This window comes from Microchirus variegatus (genome assembly GCF_963457635.1).
Source record: "Microchirus variegatus genome assembly, chromosome: 2".
Lineage (NCBI taxonomy): Eukaryota > Metazoa > Chordata > Actinopteri > Pleuronectiformes > Soleidae > Microchirus > Microchirus variegatus.
The window spans coordinates 462,501-480,000 of NC_139803.1; the positions used below are offsets into that span (position 1 = coordinate 462,501).

The 17,500-nt window shown below is 45.3% G+C and overlaps 3 protein-coding genes across 3 annotated transcripts in view; 2 read left to right on the forward strand and 1 right to left on the reverse strand.

Annotated features, from left to right (window-relative positions):
- The window catches only part of cpne4a (copine IVa), a gene marked incomplete at both ends in the record, with an annotated part of 13,328 nt that extends 6,298 nt beyond the window's left edge, over positions 1-7,030 (forward strand). The window contains 5 exons of the mRNA XM_083885838.1: positions 452-506; positions 736-787; positions 1,172-1,305; positions 3,533-3,769; positions 6,899-7,030. Of these exons, the coding sequence (XP_083741964.1) occupies positions 452-506; positions 736-787; positions 1,172-1,305; positions 3,533-3,769; positions 6,899-7,030 (610 nt within the window). The remainder of the gene's footprint in view (positions 1-451; positions 507-735; positions 788-1,171; positions 1,306-3,532; positions 3,770-6,898) is intronic.
- LOC310944548 (sialic acid-binding Ig-like lectin 15) overlaps positions 1-17,500 on the forward strand; it is a gene marked incomplete at both ends in the record, with an annotated part of 54,197 nt that overhangs the window by 11,309 nt on the left and 25,388 nt on the right. The gene's annotated exons all lie outside the window — the stretch shown is intronic.
- Positions 10,012-14,960, reverse strand: LOC310944113 (GTPase IMAP family member 8-like). The gene is made up of 3 exons (XM_083909791.1): positions 14,784-14,960; positions 11,458-12,357; positions 10,012-11,054 (listed from the first exon to the last, which is right to left on the reverse strand). The coding sequence occupies exons 1-3, from the start codon at positions 14,800-14,802 to the stop codon at positions 10,390-10,392; spliced, it is 1,584 nt and encodes a 527-aa protein (XP_083765917.1). The 5' UTR covers positions 14,803-14,960; the 3' UTR covers positions 10,012-10,389.

Consider the following 17,500-nt stretch of genomic DNA (forward strand, 5'->3'; position numbering starts at 1 on the left):
GGTGAGACAGGTGAGAGTCAGGTGAGACAGGTGAGAGACAGGTGAGACAGGTGAGAGACAGGTGAGAGTCATGTGAGACAGGTGAGAGACATGTAAGACAGGTGAGAGTCAGGTGAGACAGGTGAGTCATGTGAGACAGGTGAGAGTCAGGTGAGACAGGTGAGAGTCAGGTGAGACAGGTGAGAGACAGGTGAGACAGGTGAGAGACAGGTGAGAGTCATGTGAGACAGGTGAGAGACATGTAAGACAGGTGAGACAGGTGAGAGACATGTGAGACAGGTGAGAGACATGTAAGACAGGTGAGAGTCAGGTGAGACAGGTGAGAGTCAGGTGAGACAGGTGACAGCATTCGTGTATGATTGAAGTAAACGCGTGGCCACGCCCACAGCCAATCTCACGTGATCTCGTGCTGAGATCTCACGTGATCTCATCTCTGTGTTTTTTCCTTCAGTGATAAAATGTTTCCTGCGTTTGGCTTCGGTGCTCAGATTCCTCCTGACTACAAGGTAATTAAAACACTCTGCTCGCCGTTTCTCCCAGCATGCTCTCTGTCAGGGGAGGAGTCCTGGAGAGAGGAGGCGGCTGAGGTGATTATCTTCCTCCTCCTCTTCCTCATGTAAGAAGTGGATCGACTATAAAAAGAAGCTAAAGTAGACGTTTAAATATCAATAATGTGAACCAGAAATAAAAGATATGTGTGTGTGCGTGTGTGTGTGTGTGTGTGTGTGTGTCCAGATCTCCCACGACTTTGCGGTGAACTTTAACGAAGAGAATCCAGAATGTGCAGGTTTGTGAGTTTGGATCTAATTATTTCTTATATTAACTATTAGCTAACCTTTACTCATGTTAACCTATCTTTTAGCTAAGATTTAGTTATATTTTGACCTGATTTGAGCTATTTTGCTAACTTTCATCTATCATTTGGCAATTTCTTTTGTAAACTTTCTGTTAGCTAACATTAATCTACAGTTTGCCTTAGTTTTAGCTTATTTGCTAACTTTTAGCTACCCACTAGCTAACTTTCCGTTTGTTGCTGCTGTTAGCAGGCTCCGCCCACTTCTCTACATGTACTTACTTCATGCGCTAACCTTGAGCACCGCCCCCTTGTGGAGTTGTGGCGTGTGACTGGAGAGGCGGAGCAAACTCTTGTTGTTGTTGTTGTTGTTGTCAGGTATCCAGGGCGTGGTGGAGGCGTATCAGGCCTGTCTCCCTAAACTGCAGCTCTATGGTCCCACTAACATCGCCCCCATCATCCAGAAGGTGGCGAAGTCTGCGTCACAGGAGCTGCACACCAAAGAGGCCATGGTGAGGGACGCTTGATTTATTCACCCTGACACTTACGCCGTCATTTCTATGTGGTTGAGAGTAGCCAATGTTAGCAACTATGCTAATGTTATTATATAATGTTTTTTTTTTTTAATTATCCTCTCTTATCACTTAGCGTAGCGACGTTTGCGATTAGCGAAGTTACTAACAATAGCTAAATAGCAATGTGGACGTTCTGTTGACCCACTAGCTAACTTTCTGTCAACAGTTGACCGACGAGGAAGTTCTGCTGATCCACTAGCTAACTTTCCGTCAACGTTTGACCGACGCGGAAGTTCTGCTGATCCACTAGCTAACTTTCCGTCAACGTTTGACCGACGCGGACGTTCTGTTGACCCACTAGCTAACGTTCCGTCAACAGTTGACCGACGCGGACGTTCTGTTGACCCACTAGCTAACGTTCCGTCAACAGTTGACCGACGCGGACGTTCTGTTGACCCACTAGCTCACGTTCCGTCAACAGTTGACCGACATAGACGTTCTGTTGACCCACTAGCTAACGTTCCGTCAACAGTTGACCAACATAGACGTTCTGTTGACCCACTAGCTAACGTTCCGTCAACTGTTGACCGACGCGGACGTTCTGTTGACCCACTAGCTAACGTTCCGTCAACTGTTGACCGACGCGGACGTTCTGTTGACCCACTAGCTAACGTTCCGTCAACTGTTGACCGACGCGGACGTTCTGTTGACCCACTAGCTAACGTTCCGTCAACTGTTGACCGACGCGGACGTTCTGTTGACCCACTAGCTAACGTTCCGTCAACTGTTGACCGACGCGGACGTTCTGTTGACCCACTAGCTAACGTTCCGTCAACTGTTGACCGACGCGGACGTTCTGTTGACCCACTAGCTAACGTTCCGTCAACTGTTGACCGACGCGGACGTTCTGTTGACCCACTAGCTAACGTTCCGTCAACTGTTGACCGACGCGGACGTTCTGTTGACCCACTAGCTAACGTTCCGTCAACTGTTGACCGACGCGGACGTTCTGTTGACCCACTAGCTAACGTTCCGTCAACTGTTGACCGACGTGGACGTTCTGTTGACCCACTAGCTAACTTTTTGTTAACAATTGACCAACGTGGACGTTCTGTTGACCCACTAGCTAACGTTCCGTCAACTGTTGACCAACATAGACGTTCTGTTGACCCACTAGCTAACGTTCCGTCAACAGTTGACCAACGTAGACGTTCTGTTGACCCACTAGCTAACGTTCCGTCAACTGTTGACCTACGCGGACGTTCTGTTGACCCACTAGCTAACGTTCCGTCAACTGTTGACCTACGCGGACGTTCTGTTGACCCACTAGCTAACGTTCCGTCAACTGTTGACCGACGTGGACGTTCTGTTGACCCACTAGCTAACTTTTTGTTAACAATTGACCAACGTGGACGTTCTGTTGACCCACTAGCTAACGTTCCGTCAACTGTTGACCAACATAGACGTTCTGTTGACCCACTAGCTAACGTTCCGTCAACAGTTGACCAACGTAGACGTTCTGTTGACCCACTAGCTAACGTTCCGTCAACTGTTGACCGACGTAAACGTTCTGTTGACCCACTAGCTAACGTTCCGTCAACTGTTGACCGACGTGGACGTTCTGTTGAACCACTAGCTAACGTTCCGTTAACTGTTGACCGACGTGGACGTTCTGTTGACCCACTAGCTAACTTTTCGTTAACAATTGACCAACGTGGACGTTCTGTTGACCCACTAGCTAACGTTCCGTCAACTGTTGACCAACGTAGACGTTCTGTTGACCCACTAGCTAACGTTCCGTCAACTGTTGACCAACATAGACGTTCTGTATACCCACTAGCTAACGTTCCGTCAACTGTTGACCGACGTGGAAGTTCTGTTGACCCACTAGCTAACTTTTCGTTAACAATTGACCAACGTGGACGTTCTGTTGACCCACTAGCTAACGTTCCGTCAACTGTTGACCAACGTAGACGTTCTGTTGACCCACTAGCTAACGTTCCGTCAACTGTTGACCGACGTGGACGTTCTGTTGACCCACTAGCTAACGTTCCGTCAACAGTTGACCGACGTAGACGTTCTGTTGACCCACTAGCTAACGTTCCGTCAACAGTTGACCGACATAGACGTTCTGTTGACCCACTAGCTAACGTTCCGTCAACAGTTGACCGACATAGACGTTCTGTTGACCCACTAGCTAACTGTTGACCGACTGTTCCCTCAGCAATACTTCATCCTGCTGATCCTCACCGACGGTGTCATCACAGACATGGCCGACACGCGGGAGGCCATCGTCCAGGCGTCTCACCTCCCCATGTCCATCATCATCGTCGGGATCGGGAACGCCGACTTCAGCGACATGCAGATGCTGGACGGCGACGACGGGATCCTGCGCTCACTCAAAGGAGAACCCGTCCTCAGAGACATCGTCCAGTTTGTTCCGTTCCGCAACTTCAAACACGTAAGTCGCACGAAAAAAGAATACAAAACAAGATTTTGTGACGGAAAAGAAAAAATAATCAGAAGAAGCCTGAACAATAATAACAATGATGATAATGAAAATAAACGCCTGCTTAGAAATGCTAATGAGTGAAGATTTGCATAATTAAAGCTTCTGTCTGAGGAGTTTCTCAAGTCTCAGTGTTAGAGACTCTGTTTATTCTGCTAATGTAGCTACAAATGTGTCTGTGTGTAAACAAGATGTTTATGTGTCTCACTGTTAGACAACAAGTGATGTTAGTGAGTGACTTTGGTGTGTGGGAGTGAGTGACTTTGGTGTGTGAGAGTGAGTGACTTTGGTGTGTGAGAGTGAGTGACTTTGGTGTGTGAGAGTGAGTGACTTTGGTGTGTGAGAGTGAGTGACTTTGGTGTGGGAGAGTGAGTGACTTTGGTGTGGGAGAGTGAGTGACTTTGGTGTGTGAGAGTGAGTGACTTTGGTGTGTGAGAGTGAGTGACTTTGGTGTGGGAGAGTGAGTGACTTTGGTGTGGGAGAGTGAGTGACTTTGGTGCGGGAGAGTGAGTAACTTTGGTGCGAGAGAGTGAGTGACTTTGGTGCGGGAGAGTGAGTGACTTTGGTGTGTGAGAGTGAGTGACTTTGGTGTGTGAGAGTGAGTGACTTTGGTGTGGGAGAGTGAGTGACTTTGGTGTGGGAGAGTGAGTGACTTTGGTGCGGGAGAGTGAGTGACTTTGGTGTGTGAGAGTGAGTGACTTTGGTGTGGGAGAGTGAGTGACTTTGGTGTGTGAGAGTGAGTGACTTTGGTGTGTGAGAGTGAGTAACTTTGGTGCGAAAGAGTGAGTGACTTTGGTGCGTGAGAGTGAGTGACTTTGGTGCGTGGGAGTGAGTGACTTTGGTGTGTGGGAGTGAGTGACTTTGGTGTGTGAGAGTGAGTGACTTTGGTGTGGGAGAGTGAGTGACTTTGGTGTGGGAGAGTGAGTGACTTTGGTGTGGGAGAGTGAGTGACTTTGGTGTGGGAGAGTGAGTGACTTTGGTGTGGGAGAGTGAGTGACTTTGGTGTGGGAGAGTGAGTGACTTTGGTGTGTGAGAGTGAGTGACTTTGGTGTGTGAGAGTGAGTGACTTTGGTGTGTGAGAGTGAGTGACTTTGGTGTGTGAGAGTGAGTGACTTTGGTGTGTGAGAGTGAGTGACTTTGGTGTGGGAGAGTGAGTGACTTTGGTGTGTGAGAGTGAGTGACTTTGGTGTGTGAGAGTGAGTGACTTTGGTGCGAGAGAGTGAGTGACTTTGGTGTGTGAGAGTGAGTGACTTTGGTGTGTGGGAGTGAGTGACTTTGGTGTGTGAGAGTGAGTGACTTTGGTGTGTGAGAGTGAGTGACTTTGGTGTGGGAGAGTGAGTGACTTTGGTGTGGGAGAGTGAGTGACTTTGGTGTGGGAGAGTGAGTGACTTTGGTGTGTGAGAGTGAGTGACTTTGGTGTGTGAGAGTGAGTAACTTTGGTGCGAGAGAGTGAGTGACTTTGGTGTGTGAGAGTGAGTGACTTTGGTGTGAGAGAGTGAGTGACTTTGGTGTGGGAGAGTGAGTGACTTTGGTGTGGGAGAGTGAGTGACTTTGGTGTGTGAGAGTGAGTGACTTTGGTGTGAGAGAGTGAGTGACTTTGGTGCGAGAGAGTGAGTGACTTTGGTGTGTGAGAGTGAGTGACTTTGGTGTGGGAGAGTGAGTGACTTTGGTGTGTGAGAGTGAGTAACTTTGGTGCGAGAGAGTGAGTGACTTTGGTGTGTGAGAGTGAGTGACTTTGGTGTGAGAGAGTGAGTGACTTTGGTGTGAGAGAGTGAGTGACTTTGGTGTGGGAGAGTGAGTGACTTTGGTGTGTGAGAGTGAGTGACTTTGGTGCGTGAGAGTGAGTAACTTTGGTGCGAGAGAGTGAGTGACTTTGGTGTGTGAGAGTGAGTGACTTTGGTGTGAGAGAGTGAGTGACTTTGGTGTGGGAGAGTGAGTGACTTTGGTGTGGGAGAGTGAGTGACTTTGGTGTGTGAGAGTGAGTGACTTTGGTGTGAGAGAGTGAGTGACTTTGGTGCGAGAGAGTGAGTGACTTTGGTGTGTGAGAGTGAGTGACTTTGGTGTGAGAGAGTGAGTGACTTTGGTGTGGGAGAGTGAGTGACTTTGGTGTGTGAGAGTGAGTGACTTTGGTGTGTGAGAGTGAGTAACTTTGGTGTGAGAGAGTTAGTGACTTTGGTGTGGGAGAGTGAGTGACTTTGGTGTGTGAGAGTGAGTGACTTTGGTGTGTGAGAGTGAGTGACTTTGGTGTGGGAGAGTGAGTGACTTTGGTGTGTGAGAGTGAGTGACTTTGGTGTGAGAGAGTGAGTGACTTTGGTGTGGGAGAGTGAGTGACTTTGGTGTGAGAGAGTGAGAGACTTTGGTGTGTGAGAGTGAGTAACTTTGGTGTGAGAGAGTGAGTGACTTTGGTGCGAGAGAGTGAGTGACTTTGGTGCGGGAGAATGAGTGACTTTGGTGCGAGAGAGTGAGTGACTTTGGTGTGTGAGAGTGAGTGACTTTGGTGTGGGAGAGTGAGTGACTTTGGTGTGAGAGAGTGAGTGACTTTGAGAGTGAGTGACTTTGGTGTGTGAGAGTGAGTGACTTTGGCGTGTGAGAGTGAGTGACTTTGGTGTGGGAGAGTGAGTGACTTTGAGAGTGAGTGACTTTGAGAGTGAGTGACTTTGGTGTGAGAGAGTGAGTGACTTTGGTGTGTGAGAGTGAGTGACTTTGGTGTGGGAGAGTGAGTGACTTTGAGAGTGAGTGACTTTGGTGTGGGAGAGTGAGCAGCAGTGGATGATGATGTTGTGGTGAAACAGTGATTCAGATTCAGAGAAGAGAGTGAGTTGTGACCCAGATACACTGATGTGTCAGGAAGGTAATAATCCAGGAGAGGAGACGAGGAGGAGAAACTAGTTTTCAGCCTTGAAGCAAAAAGAAGAGGAGGTGAATGTTCAGGGACTGCATGTGTTTACATCTTCATTCACTTCCTGTTTCACCATGATTCCTCCTCCTCCTCCTCCTCTTCCTCCTCCTCCCTCTCCTCCTCCTCCTCCTCCTCCTCTTCCTCCTCCTCCCTCTCCTCCTCCTCCTCCTCCTCCTCCTCAGGCGTCTCCTGCTGCTCTGGCTAAGACCGTCTTGGCTGAAGTTCCAAACCAGGTTGTGGATTTCTACAACAGTAAAGGGATCAGGCCTAAAGTTCCCGCCCACTTCCCGTCTTCCAGACCGTTTGGTCCATGAAAACAAACATGTTGGCTCCTCCTCCTCCTCCTCCTCCTCCTGTGATGTTGTTGTTTGTTAACGTGGACGTTAAAGACAGACGCACAGCTTTTTTTTTTTTTACAACTTTCTATCTCGGCGTAAAAAAAATGCTAACCGTAGCATGTTTAGCGTCTGCGTGCATGTGTGAGTAGATGTAGCGTCAGGCGGCGTCTTTGCACACAGTCGACACTGACTCGTACTAACTCCGCCTCCCCGCACAAACTCCGCCTCCCCGCAGAGTGCATGACATGGGGGGAGGCGGCCAGCGGGCGGAATGTATGACTCCGCCCCCTTGGATTGTTTTTATACCAGTTTATGGAGATTTTTGCAAAATTTCGTAAAAAGGTTTGTACGTTTTTTCTGGAGATGTGTGACAGTCAGACGCCGGAGCCAGTGTGGGCGGAGCCAGTGTGGGCGGAGCCAGTGTGGGCGGAGCCAGTGTGGGCGGAGCCAGCGCCCTCTAGTGGTTGTTAAGAGCACAGCAGATGCATGACGTGTTGTTTTGCATGAGTCTCAGGTCGTGATCGTTGTTCCTGCTCGTGAATAATATGAGTAACAATAATAATAATAATAATAATAATAGTAGTAATAATAATAATAATAATGATGATGATGATGTTTACAAAGTTCCTCACACAGGAACGCTCTGCTCTGTTCATGTGTTCATGTTCATGTGTTCATGTGTGAGTAGATCTTCTAAAGCACAAACCTCAGTATCTCTGGAGACTTTTGTAGAACATGAACTTTGTTTCTTCTTCTGTTCATGAAGACAGTTTAGATTAGTTTAGTTAAACTCAGCATGTTGAGCTCAGTAACCATGACGACAGTTTTGTTTTTTAAGTGATTAATAAAAACGACTGGTGATGAAAACATGGATGTACAGCTGATTTATTTGTGTGCGCGTTTATGCTAAGCTAACAGTATGTTTTTGCTAAGCTAACAGTGTGTTTTTGCTAAGCTAACAATATGTTGATGCTAAGCTAACAGTGTGTTGATGCTAAGCTAACAGTATGTTGATGCTAAGCTAACAGTGTGTTGATGCTAATCTAACAGTGTGTTGATGCTAAGCTAACAATACGTTTATGCTAATCTAACATTATGTTGATGCTAAGCTAACAGTGTGTTGATGCTAATCTAACAGTGTGTTGATGCTAATCTAACAGTGTGTTGATGCTAAGCTAACAGTGTGTTGATGCTTAGCTAACAGTGTGTTTATGCTCAGCTAACAATATGTTTATGCTAATCTAACATTATGTTGATGCTAAGCTAACAGTGTGTTGATGCTAATCTAACAGTGTGTTGATGCTAAGCTAACAGTGTGTTGATGCTAATCTAACAGTATGTTGATGCTAAGCTAAGAGTGTGTTTATTCTAAACTAACAATATGTTTATGCTAATCTAACAGTGTGTTGATGCTAAGCTAACAGTGTGTTGATGCTTAGCGAACGACATTATATAGAGTAAATCGTGTGTGTGTGTGTGTCTGTGAGTGTGTGTGTCAGGCCTGAGGGGTGGTACGTCCTCAGGTAGCTCCGCCTCCTCTTCATGGTCATTATAGTTCAGCTAATGTCGGCCGTTGATCGATGAACTCAACGCGATCATTGGTCTCACTTCCTCTGCTCAGTGGCGTGCGGTGGGCGTCGCCCTCGCTGCAGATAAATGAGGGCGGGGGGCGTGTCCTCTTTGTTCACATCGTTCAGAGGTCGCCCACACACACACACACACACACACACTAATGATGGTGCTCTGAACAATGGAGCAGATGCAGTCATTGTTTCACAGACTCACTTTCACACCACAAAATCAAGACGCAGAGAAAAACGCTGATATTTGACTTTTCTGTAAACATTTGTTTTTTCTGAAGATACAAAGAACCATTATTGTTAGCTTAGCATCAACACACTGTTAGCTCACGCTTACCTTAGCATCAACGCACTGTTAGCTTAGCATCAACATACTGTCAGCTCACTGTTATCTTAGCATCAACACAATGTTAGCTTAGCATAAGCACTGTTAGCTCAGCATCAACAAACAGTTAGCATAGCATAAACACTGTTAGCTTGACATCAACACACTGATAGCTCACTGTTAGCTTAGCATCAATACACTGTTAGCTTAGCATCAAGACATTGTTAGCTAAACATCAACACACTATTAACACCAAGACACTGATAGCTCACTGTTAGTTTAGCATCAAGACACTGATAGCTTAGCATAAGCACTGTTAACTTAGAATCAACGTACTGTTAGCTCACTGTTAGCTTAGCATCAACACACTGTTAGCTTAGCATAAACGCACAGTAAGCTTAGCATCAACACACTGTTAGCTTAGCATCAAGACATTGTTAGCTTGACATCAACACACTGATAGCTCACTGTTAGCTTAGCATCAACACACTGTTAGCTCACTGTTAGCTTAGCATCAACACACTGTTAGCTTAGCATCAACACACTGTATGCTCACTGTTAGCTTAGCATCAACACACTGTTAGCTTAGCATCAACATATTGTTAGCTTAGCATCAACACACTGTATGCTCCCTGTTAGCTTAGCATCAACACACAGTATGCTTACTGTTAGCTTAGAATCAACACACTGTTAGCTTAGCATAAACACACTGTTAGATTAGCATCAACACACTGTTAGCTTAGCATCAACACACTGCTCACTCACTCACTGATTGGAAGTCTTTTTTCTTTGCAGCAGATTCTTCAGATGGAGTGTGATGATGTAAGAGTGAGGAAATCTGCAGCCAGCGCACACACACACACACGCACACACAAACATACTCACACAAACATACACACAAACACACTCACACAAACACACACACACACACACAGAGACAAAGTAAAGATAAAGATGGACTTTATTGATCCTCTGATTATCAGCTGTTACACACACACACACACACACACACACACACACACACAGTAAAACCTAGAGTTTGTGAATAAATAACTCAATCTATGATCGATGAGGAACTTTATGGAGTATTGAAGGAGTCAAAGTCCGGTAGAAGGAGTCATAGTCCAGTATAAGGAGTTCTAGTCCAGTATAAGGAGTTCTAGTCCAGTAGAAGGAGTCAAAGTCCGGTAGAAGGAGTCATAGTCCAGTATAAGGAGTTCTAGTCCAGTAGAAGGAGTCAAAGTCCAGGAGAAGGAGTCAAAGTCCAGGAGAAGGAGTCAAAGTCCAGTAGAAGGAGTTCTAGTCCAGTAGAAGGAGTTCTAGTCCAGGAGAAGGAGTCAAAGTCCAGTAGAAGGAGTCAAAGTCCAGTAGAAGGAGTCAAAGTCCAGTTGAAGACCACTAAGGTCTTGGCTCCTCCTCCTCGTCCAGTTTCACTCCACCCAGTTCACTATGAAGTCACAGCAGCCACAACACCAGGAACAGAATTTGTCAATCTGAGACGGAGACGTCTTCTGGTAAAAACAGCGCCCCCTCTGGGAGACCTCCTCCACTTTCTTCAGCAGCTCTGTGACCTGCTCCCGGTTGTCCACCTCCCTGTTGTTGAACACTTGGTACCGGCCGCTGCACTTGTCCAGCAGCTTCCTCAGGTTCTGGTCCTCTCTCACAAACTCGCCGATGTCCACGTCTTCCAGCCGGTCGCCGTAGGTGAACAGCAACACCACGTGATCGGAGACACCAGGACCCAGGACCTTCTGCAGCCTGCGCAGACCCTGCTGCTCCTGCTCGGTGAACCTCCCCAGCTGGACGGTGAGCAGGAAGGCGTGAGGACCAGGGCTGCTGAGCGTCAGCGCCTCCTCCAGCTCCTTCTTCAGGTCGTCTTCAGGCAGCTCTGAGCTGAAGAGCCCGGGTGTGTCCACCACCGTCACCTGACGACCCAGGACCACGGCCTCGCTCCTCTGACTGCGGACGGTCAGGGGTCTGGTGGTGAAGCGGTTGTCAAACTCCTGCCTGCCCAGGATGGTGTTGCCGCTCGAGCTCTTGCCGACTCTCTCGTGACCCACCAGCACCACCCGCAGGTCGGTGCTGAGGCTGGACCCTGGAAACAACACAGCCTGTTAGCGCTGCGAGACGCCCTCCGACCACCAGGGGTCGGCACACAGCAACGTTAAACACACAGTTTAGAATGTTTTGAACAAACGATGGACCACGTTCAGGATTCGGGATCTGGGAAAGTTTTCTTTATTAAGAACCTCGAGATAATAACGTTACAATGAAGACGAGAGCCCGCGGTGTTGCTGTCGTGGTTAGCGCCCGGGTTCTCGCGTTTGAGCCCCGGTTGGAACAAGGGTCTTTCTGCAAGGAGTTCGCATTGTTCTCCCCGTGTATACCCGGGTTCTCCGGGTTCCTCCCGGATTTGGGGATTAGGCACAGCACCCCACGATTGGTAGATGAACAATGGAGATAAGAACTAGCAGGGTTAGGGTTCGCGATAACGATTTACTGAATGACACATTTGTCCTTCGTTGCTAACACAATTCCACTGATAGCTCCTGCTGCAGCTCCTCCTGCAGCTCCAACCAATGCTCCTGGTAAAGCTCCCACTCCTCCGACCAACGCTCCGGCTCCAGCTCCGGCTCCAGCTCCAGCCAGCATTCCGGCAGCGATCCCGATAGCGCAGTTCTTCACCAGGTTCCAGATGAACGGATTGTCCTCCTCCGCTCGACCTCGCGCTCTGCTGCGCTCCATGTTTTCTTCTCTCATCAGACGTTCTGTTTCTTTGACGATGGCCTTCTCCGCCTCTTCAAACATCTCAGAGGTGTAGTACCTTCCTCCGTTGTTGTGGACCATGGTCCTGATCTTCATCACCAGCTCACTGACCTGACTCAGGTCCTTGTCTCTGTTGTTGAACCCGTGGTATCCTCCCTTACACTGCTGGATGAACTCCCTCAGATGTTTGCTCTCTCTGATTAAATCGGCCAAAGAGACCCCGTCCTCCTTGACCTGGTCCACGTGGGTCATCAGGACCATCATGTACAGGTTTGACCTCTCTCCAAACATCTTCTGAAGGATGCTCACCGTCTCCTCCTCTTCTTGGGTGAATCTTCCCGGTTGGATCACGACCAGGAACACATGAGGACCAGGAGCACAGAACGAGATGCTTTTCCCGATCTCTTTCACCACGTCTTCTCTGGTTTTCCTGGTGTCAAACAGACCTGGAGTGTCGACCACGGTCAGCGTTAAACCACCAAACTCTCCGGATTTCTTCTCACACTTTTCAGTCACAGAAGAAGGCGACAACCTGGACTTGAACACCTTCTTCCCTAAGATGGTGTTCCCTGATGCACTCTTCCCAACTCCAGTTTTTCCAACCAGCGCAATCCTGAACTCGTCTTCTGTTTCTGTCGGAGAGAAGGACAATACTGAAGTCAACTGACGTGATCACGTGATCACATGGTCACATGGTCACATGATCACATGATCATATGGTCACATGATCACATGGTCACATGATCACATGGTCACCTGATCACATGGTCACATGGTCACATGATCATATGATCATGTGACCATGTGACCACATGATCACATGGTCACATGATCACATGGTCACCTGATCACATGGTCACATGATCACATGATCATATGTCACATGATCACATGATCACATGGTCACATGATCACATGGTCACCTGATCACATGGTCACCTGATCACATGGTCACATGATCACATGATCACCTGATCACATGGTCACATGGTCACATGATCATATGGTCACATGATCACATGGTCACATGATCACATGGTCACCTGATCACATGATCACCTGATCACATGGTCACATGATCATATGGTCACCTGATCACATGGTCACCTGATCACATGGTCACCTGATCACATGGTCACCTGATCACATGGTCACATGGTCACATGGTCACATGGTCACATGATCATATGGTCACCTGATCACATGGTCACCTGATCACATGGTCACCTGATCACATGGTCACCTGATCACATGGTCACATGATCACCTGATCACATGGTCACATGATCATATGGTCACCTGATCACATGGTCACCTGATCACATGGTCACCTGATCACATGGTCACATGATCACATGATCATATGATCACATGGTCACATGATCACATGGTCACATGATCACATGATCATATGATCACATGGTCACATGATCACCTGATCACATGATCACATGGTCACATGATCACATGGTCACATGATCACCTGATCACATGGTCACATGATCACCTGGTCACATGATCATATGATCACATGGTCACATGATCATATGATCACATGATCACCTGGTCACATGATCACATGATCACCTGGTCACATGATCATATGATCACATGGTCACATGGTCACATGATCATATGATCACAGACCTGCTCTGAGGTTCTCCTGCCCGTCCCTCAGAGGTCAGAACCAAAGTATCATTAAATATCTCTGGTGCTAACATGTAGCCTGGCTAATGTCAGTCTGAAACGGGCCTGGGCACCTCCCACTTTCAAGAGGCGTGACCAACAGACATGTAGGCCACGCCTCTGCATGCAATTGGACAGAACTATAACCAATCAGAGCAAGGATCCAGACGACGTATAGCACTTTGTGCTTGGGTTCCCCTGGGTTCTTCGGGTTCCTCCCACAGGCCAAAAACACGCAAAAGTTTATTGCAGACTCTAAATTGATCATCAGTGTCCTGCAGTTTTCAAAATAAAAGTCTGTTTCTGTGAATCATGCTAAAAGGCAGTCCTGCGGTTTTCAAAATAAAAGTCTGTTTCTATAAATCACGGCCCTGCGGTTTTCAAAATAAAAGTCTGTTTTTGTGAATCTCACTAAAACACAGTCCTACAGTTTTCAAAATAAAAGTCAGTTTCTTTAACACGACTCTACAGTTTTCAAAATAAAAGTCTGTTTCTATGAATCATGCTAAAACACGGCCCTGCAGTTTTCAAAATAAAAGTCTGTTTCCATGAAAAAATGCTAACACACAATCCCAGAGTTTTCAAAATAAGTTTCTTTCTATATAATATTTTTTTTTAAATGCTCCAACACTGCCCTGCAGATTTCAAAATAAAAGTCTGTTTCTATGAATCATGTTGACATAATAACGCAACAGTTTTCAAAATAAGACTTTCTATCAATTTCTGATTTAAAAAAACCCTCAAAACATCAAAATAAAAGTCTGAATATATGATCATCTACAGCAGCAGATATATATACATATGTACATATATATATATATATATATATACATATACATACATATGTATATATATATATATATATATATACATATATACATATATATATATATACATATATACATATATATATATATATACAGATAAATATGTATTTATTTATTTTTATAAAACAGTGCATTTGTAATTAAATGTCACTGTTAATTTAAAAAAAATCTAATTATCAAATTATAAAAAGTTTGGACATTTTTCAAAATAAAAGTCTGACGTTATTGACAGTTTCAATCACTCGCTTCATCACAGCAACAGTTAGACAGTGAGGCCCCCTGCAGGCCGCTCAGCGTCACAGCTCCGTGTTGTTTTCACTGTGGAATTTCCCCACAAGAGCACACGGTGACGTCACGAGGTGGCGCTGTAAGTCTCACTTTAACGCGACAGAGAATGAAATGAGTTCAAAGTAACAACAAAGTAACAAAGTGTGAGAAACTTCAAAGTAAAAGTTCAGGCCGAACACGAAACTGTTGTAAACATCAGAGAAGAAGTGAAACATAATCTGCGCAGATTATCAACAAACTGTAGTTCACGTTCTCACCGAATCTTTGATAATCCATGTTTGTCTCTGAGGGACAAGGTGTCCTCTGTGTGTCCTCTGTGTGTCCTCTGTGTGTCCTCTGTGTGTCCTCTGTGTGTCCTCTGTGTCCTCTGTGTCCTCTGTGTGTCCTCCGTGTCCTCTCTGGTCCTGAGCCTCACGCGCACGGACTCTTTTTACTTTCACTTATCTTCAACAGAACACACTTCCGGTGACCAAACCCAAAAGTACGGAAGCCCAGAGGCGCCAAACTTCGAAACAGCGGCGATAAGAGCAGAGAGTGACGTTTATGAAATATATGAAATATATGATGACGTTTGATTTAGCTACATATAAACACACCAGTCTACTGTTTTCAAAATAAAAGTCTATTGATGACACACTACTGTTTTCAAAATAAAACACTGTTAATGATACACTACTGTTTTCAAAATAAAAGTCTGTTTATGATACACTACTGTTTTCAAAATAAAAGTCTGTTTATGATACACTACTGTTTTCAAAATAAAAGTCTGTTTATGATACACTACTGTTTTCAAAATAAAAGTCTGTTTATGATACACTACTGTTTTCAAAATAAAAGTCTGTTTATGATACACTACTGTTTTCAAAATAAAACACTGTTTGTGATACACTACAATTTTCAAAATAAAAGTCTGTTTATGATACACTACTGTTTTCAAAATAAAACACTGTTTATGATACACTACTGTTTTCAAAATAAAACACTGTTTGTGATACACTACAATTTTCAAAATAAAAGTCTGTTTATGATACACTACACTTTTCAAAATAAAACACTGTTTGTTATACACTACTGTTTTCAAAATAAATCACTGTTTATGATACACTACACTTTTCAAAATAAAAGACTGTTTATTGTACACTACTGTTTTCAAAAAAAACCACTTTAATACACAACTCAAAGGTTGTCAAAATAAAAGTCTGCTTCTATACACTACATTTTTCAAAATAAAAGACTACTTATGATACACTTCTCTACAGTTTTCAAAATAAAAGTCTGCTTCTTATACGCAACAGTAGTTTTCAAAATAAAAGTATGTTTCTTATAAACAACTACAGTTTTCAAAATAAAAGTCTGCTTCTTAAACACAACTACGGTTTTCAAAATAAAAGTCTGTTTCTCATACACAGGTACAGTTTTCAAAATAAAAGTCTGCTTCTTAAACGGAAATACAGTTTTCAAAATAAAAGTCTGTTTGTTATCTCAATGTAACAGTTTTCAAAATAAAAGTCTGTTTCTTGTACCCAACTCTACAGTTTTCAAAATAAAAGACTATTTATTATACACTATACTGTTTTCAAAATAAAAGACTGTTTATGATACACAACTCAACAGTTTTCAAAATAAAAGTCTGTTTCTTATACACAACTATGGTTTTCAAAATAAAAGTCTGCTTCCTAAACACAGCTACAGTTTTCAAAATAAAAGTCCTCACTTCAACAACAAAATAAAGCTACAGTGGGCGGGATTTGTTTTGTCTTCATGATCAATTATTCTATAATAATTTGTTAAAATAATAAAATGTTAATGTCAGTTCAGAACCAGAACCAGAACCAGAACCAGAACCAGAACCAGAACCATCACTGCTGAGGAAACTGAAGAAACCAAAAACACTACAGAGCCTCTGTTCTGTTTTATGAGCTGACAGTGTGTGTGTGTGTGTGTGTGTGTGTGTGTGTGTGTGTGTGTGTGTGTGTGTGTGTGTGTGTGTGTGTGTGTGTGTGTGTGTGTGTGTGTGTGTGTGTGTGTGTGTGTGAGTGTGTGAGAGCGAGAGGCACTGTTTCCATGGCGACAGGCTGACCCTAAATGAGATGGGGAGCTCCGGGTTTTTCCATTTTATCTCCTTCTGCCATCGGGAAAAAAATCACATGACCAGACCTGCTGCTGTCGACCAATCAGAGAACTACTGTGTGAAAAACTGACGTCTGTAAACCACTCACTCTCCCACACCAAAGTCACTCACTCTCTCACACCAAAGCCCATAGAGAAAACCAGTGATTTGAGCTCACAGGGACACAGGAGCTGCTGGTCCTCTGCTGCCTCGTGTGGTCACTTTGTGTCACTGAGTTAAGTCTGAGTGAGTGACTTTGGTGTGGGAGAGTGAGTGACTTTGGTGTGAGAGAGTGAGTGACTTTGGTGTGGGGGAGTGAGTGACTTTGGTGTGAGAGAGTGAGTGACTTTGGTGTGGGAGAGTGAGTGACTTTGGTGTGAGAGAGTGAGTGACTTTGGTGTGGGGGAGTGAGTGACTTTGGTGTGGGAGAGTGAGTGACTTTGGTGTGAGAGAGTGAGTGACTTTGGTGTGGGAGAGTGAGTGACTTTGGTGTGGGAGAGTGAGTGACTTTGGTGTGGGAGAGTGAGTGACTTTGGTGTGAGAGAGTGAGTGACTTTGGTGTGGGGGAGTGAGTGACTTTGGTGTAAGGAGAGTGAGTGACTTTGGTGTGGGAGAGTGAGTGACTTTGGTGTGGGAGAGTGAGTGACTTTGGTGTGAGAGAGTGAGTGACTTTGGTGTGGGGGAGTGAGTGACTTTGGTGTAAGGAGAGTGAGTGACTTTGGTGTGGGAGAGTGAGTGACTTTGGTGTGGGAGAGTGAGTGACTTTGGTGTGGGAGAGTGAGTGACTTTGGTGTGGGAGAGTGAGTGACTTTGGTGTGGGAGAGTGAGTGGTTTTATTGTACATTTATTTATATGTGAGATATA

Coding starts and splice junctions, on each gene's coding strand:
- LOC310944113 (XM_083909791.1), bottom strand. Junction 11,055..11,457: donor GGACAAATGTGTCATTCAGT/AAATCGTTATCG, acceptor TGTTGTTTCCAG/GGTCCAGCCTCAGCACCGAC.